Below are 5075 nucleotides of genomic sequence, written 5' to 3'. Positions count from 1 at the left end.
TGGTATCGATCTCTGTGTAAAGACATTAAGCTGAGAATAAAGGCGGGTTAAAATTACTCGGCTCTGACCCACCACACAACATAGGAAAAAAGTCAGACCTGACCCGGTATTTCTTCTGTGTGAAGCAAAGCCAGAGAAATGGCAGTACATTGCCATAGTAACAAAGTAACAAGCCACATAAACATTCCATAGGCTGTCAGCTGTCCGTGTGAATTGCTTTGTGTCAACAGTTTCAGCAGTAACACGGTGGCCACTGGAGGGGATAAAGGAAATAATTGGACAGAAATGGAAGTCAGGGAGTTATTAAATATAAGGGTTTGGGAAATTATTAAACAAATTGATGGTAGTACAGTCCGTGATTCCAATGTTTATCAAATGATCTTGGAAAAACTGAAAGCTAGGGGAATAAGGTGAAAAAAACAGGAAATTACCTCAAAAATAAATTTGATGCAGAGGACATATATAGCCAATATGTATGCAATAGGAAAATTATGTAATCAATGCTGGTTCATCTGAGCAGTGTAAAGACCAAATACTGGGTAAAAGGCAATAAAAGAATGTCAGTGCAATTGCTCGTTGTTTCATTTTTCCCGGCTCTGACCTGGCATTCTTAACCAGTACATCAGTGTAAAGACATCTCAGGAGTCACCACTATCTTACCACTTCAGTACAGGAGTCCTTCCTGTAAAATAACTTCAATGTAAGAATAAATAAGAAAATAAGAATATAAGAATAATTGCCAACCCCATCCACAACGTACGTCTTCCGTGTCCTCCAGTATAAGCATGAACATCATCCCTATCCTACACGTTCAGGATAATGGCAGTTTTATGCGTGCTGTGCGCAAGTGTGATTTTCCTCCCCCAAAGCTAATTTAAGCTGGACCTGAGAAGCGGTAATTTCCAGCTCTCCAGTGCTGGAGCCTGGCTGAGAGATGATGAACGTGAGCTCGGCGTAACACCACTCTCACGGGTTAACACCTGAAGCGCTTAAAACCGGCCATATTGTTGCAATTAGAGATCTGTCACGCTGCTCATTAGCCTTAAAACAGAAGGTGGAGGTAAGGATAAAAACAGGAAAGTGTGGGACCTAATTATCCATTATGCAGTGTGTCTCCATCTGTATCTGTCTGTCAGTCCCTTCTCTTAACTTTTCTTCTGTTTCTCTTCATTTCCCCCCTTCATTTCCTCCTCTGTAATTCCACTTTCAGTTGAATATTTAGATGCATCAAGCTTCACAAATACACGTAATATTCCTTCACACAAATATTAGTTTGTATATTTTGGAAATAGCAGTCTGTTTCACTTGGTCTCCTTATCACTCCCTCTCCCCCTTCCTTCTCTTCTTCTCTTTACCTTCTGCATCCCCTCTCCCTTCACCTTCCCCCCTTTCTTCCTCTCTCACTCCTCCCCCTCCCTCTCTCTTCTTTCTCCCTGTCCATACTCAGATGTTTGTCAGGCTGTTTGTGGATGAGAATCTGGAGCGCATGGTTCCCATCTCCAAGCAGCCCAAGGAGAAGATCCAGGCCATCATCGAGTCCTGCAGCCGCCAGTTCCCAGAGTTCCAGGAGCGCGCGCGTAAGCGCATCCGTACCTACCTCAAGTCCTGCCGCCGCATGAAGAAGAGCGGCATGGAGGTGCGCCTGCCCCTCATCATCATCATCCTAATGTTAATTATTCAGTTACACTAGTGTACTACTTCAAGTGTGACAGTTCACAGTCCAGTGTCCAGTACTATTTTGCCGCTTTTTTCCGTAACTAATCAGAAATCCGAGCTGAAAAATAACAAGTGAATCATCAACCATGATTTTTTAAAAAAGCTTTACGGCATATGACAAAACAGCAGACACTTCTGAAAAGCAACATTCAACCAACGCCTTTCTGGAGTTTTATTATTAAATGGCAACGGGTTCAGATATTTTTTCTGTGTATTTGGTACACACAGTGCATACTGGTGTACGGGTGCAAGCCCAACTGACCTAGATCTTTGGGAGTGAAGAGCTTGCGCTGGTTGAGAACTAAGTAGGGATGAAGTACTGGCATAATAAGGAAACTAATACTTATGTTTAAAATAATGAATAAGTGATATAAAATTAATGCATAAGGCATAATGTTGCTGTACACGCTGCCTTGGAATTACCTAAAGTGTGTTTTGTTCTTTTGAACGCTCCTGAATGGCCGAACACCAGCCATTACGAAGCCAGCTGGGCCTTCATTGCACAGAAAAACTGTCAAAAAATGCACAAAAACTGTTATATTATCAAGAAAAATATCTCAGAAAGTCAACTATCCCTTCAACTCCAGACCAAAACAAGGAGATATATACTTTCTGGTTCTAATTTGTAGTTAATTATACATTTTTATTTGGACATACAGCGGTTAGGGGTTAATTCCTCAAATTCATTTGAATTTCAGAATGTCTAAATGTCAGTTTACTTCCATTTCCAAAGATTGAAATTTTATTAATCTACTGGTCTAGTTAAAATTCAGCTCAAAATGTCTAAATGCCAATTCAGTTTTAAATCTGTTGCTTCAAGATTCTTGTAATTAGGATACATAATCACTCCCCAATGGAACAGCTCCTTACATTGTATTTTAAATATGGTTTTACTTTTTTCAATATGGTGTAGATGTGCATGTGACTACAATATTGGAGGCGCTTAATCTGCAACCATATGGTTACTGGTTGGGATCCAAAATGGGCCACAAATCCTGTGCCTTGGGAAAAGGAAGTTTAAACACAGCTGTTAGTATCTGTATTCGTAATAACCTGAATTATATATACAGTATATACTCTATAAAGCTGCCCTCTAGTGGCCAAGCCTGTTCAGTGCACTAACCCTCAAAAGAATCAGGGGTTCCCATTTCCAACTCTTGTCCTGGAGCGCCCTTGTGTATGCTGTTTTTTTCTCAAGTTCATTGCAATTCCTAAAGTATAAAGTATATTCCATATTAACTTAGGGACGTTTAAGCAATCTGATCAGTTCTCGGACTACTAATACTTAAATTTTCTGTAATGTGCGGTGGCAAATGGTTCTTTCTGAAAGATGTTACATTTTGTCTTTCTTAATTTATAGACCTACAACTGAAATCGGTGAAGTCCTAAATGCTGAGGGTGTGGTCAATGACAGGTGATCATTCAAGTTAAACCACCTGTGGAAAAGGAAGTTCAAAGAAAGACCCATTTGTGACAAGCCAAACCTGTGTTGTTTCATTAACCTTCATTTAGTTGCATGAAAACCAGCAAACACAGGGGTTCTCCAGGGCCTGGTTTGGGAACCCCTGCAATAGATGAAGTTGCATGGAGTGTGTCCCTAAAGAACAATAAGAAATGGGGGAGTAAGTAAGAAATAAGCTGTGTAGTTTCACTCAGTGCTCTTTAATTTATGGTTTTTTAACTGAACTCTCAAAAGGGCAAACCTCACCATGTTAATATCTACCATCAGTTATATGTAGTGCTCCTTGATTTCCTTGTAAAGCATCTTTGAGACTGTGAAAAGCGCTATACAAAATAAATGTATTATTATTATTATTATTATTATTAGTACTATTATTATTATTATTATTATGTTGAGAAAGACGTCTAGATGTGTTCTTTCCGGAACATCGAGCACGGTGTCTCTCACACACACACACACACACACACACACACGCACGCACAGACACACACACACGCACAGACACACACACACACGCACAGACACACACACACGCACAGACACACACACACACACAGACACACACAGACACACAGACACACACGCACACACGCACAGACACACACACACACACACACGCACACACACACACACACACACTCATCTCCCCCCTGTCTCCTGTGTCAGACGCGGCCCACGCCCCCACACCTCACCTCAGCCATGGCGGAGACCATCCTGGCCGCTGCCTGTGAGAGTGAGACACGCAACGCTGCCAAACGCATGCGCCTGGACCTCCAGCCCAACCACGTGAGTCATGACTCTACCTGCCGCTCTACCCGCAGTCCAGCGTTCCTCAGCTTTACCCACAGGCCCCTGCTCTGCCAGTGTAAGCACAGTCACCTGCTCAACAGCTTCACCCACAAGCCCCTGCTTGTAAATACTGAAGGGGATGTACCTGTCTCTTGCTGTCCCCCCCAGGATGAACAGAGTGCACTTGACCGGCCCCACCCTCGGGAGTCTGCCTCTCTGGCGCACTCTGCCTCTTCCCTCCCAGCCTCAGCCTTCCCCCAGGACCAGCTCTACACCAACGGGGGGCTCAACTACAATCTCCGTGGTTACAGTGGCCTTGGCAGCACTCCGCAGCACCCTGCTTCCTTGACAACTGGTGCTGCTCAGAGCAATGGTAATTGGATCTTTCTTTGTTTTTCGGTGAATGTGGTTGAATGTGTATTTATGTACGGTCTTACCATTCTGTATTTTTGTATTTTGTCAAGAAGTGCAACTCTGCCTCCACTTCTCAAGTATTATGGAGTGCAAACCTGCCCTGTATGGACAGACTCTCTTATCTGTCTCTGTCTTTCCCTCTCTCTTGTCCCTCAGGTCCAACAGACCTCAGTATGAAGTCTCTAGCCTCGAACCCATCTTCGGGCAGCTCCAGCAGCCAGGGGCAGGGTGGGGGTGAAGGGGGGGCGTCGGCTCAGCTCAGCCCCCCTGAGATCACGGCGGTGAGGCAGCTCATCGCAGGATACCGCGAGTCGGCCGCCTTCCTGCTGCGCTCTGCTGACGAACTAGAGAGCCTGATCCTAATGCAGAACTGAGGACACACATGCGTACAGGACGTACAGTATATATACCACCCAATTACACACCCACATACATGCGTATACACACACTCATTTACACACACATGCTTATATATACAGAGTCATTTACACAGACACTAATACACCCACATACACTTGTGTGTATAAATATGTATTTTAGGGGTGTCTCTAAACCAGAACACGCAATTTGGAATTGCACAGATAATGAGTTGCATACGGGCATTTTCATTTTCAGATTTGCAGAAAAAAAGTGAGCGTCAATTGGGAAATGAGAAAGTCATTTGTTGCACACAGTAAAACACCTGTTTTAAGGC

General features: G+C 43.5%; 1 protein-coding gene across 2 annotated transcripts in view; it reads left to right on the top strand.

Moving 5' to 3' along the window:
* The window catches only part of LOC118210666 (nucleolar protein 4-like), a 59336-nt gene extending 54569 nt beyond the window's left edge, over window positions 1–4767 (top strand). For both annotated transcript variants that reach the window (XM_035387030.1, XM_035387029.1), the window contains exons 8-11: window positions 1448–1636; window positions 3845–3964; window positions 4136–4340; window positions 4538–4767. In XM_035387030.1, the coding sequence (XP_035242921.1) occupies window positions 1448–1636; window positions 3845–3964; window positions 4136–4340; window positions 4538–4755 (732 nt within the window). In that variant the 3' untranslated portion in view covers window positions 4756–4767. The remainder of the gene's footprint in view (window positions 1–1447; window positions 1637–3844; window positions 3965–4135; window positions 4341–4537) is intronic.
* The last annotated feature ends 308 nt before the right edge of the window (window positions 4768–5075 follow it).

This window comes from Anguilla anguilla, chromosome 13 (assembly GCF_013347855.1).
Source record: "Anguilla anguilla isolate fAngAng1 chromosome 13, fAngAng1.pri, whole genome shotgun sequence".
NCBI classification, from domain to species: domain Eukaryota; kingdom Metazoa; phylum Chordata; class Actinopteri; order Anguilliformes; family Anguillidae; genus Anguilla; species Anguilla anguilla.
This window is presented reverse-complemented; position numbering and strand designations above follow the sequence as displayed.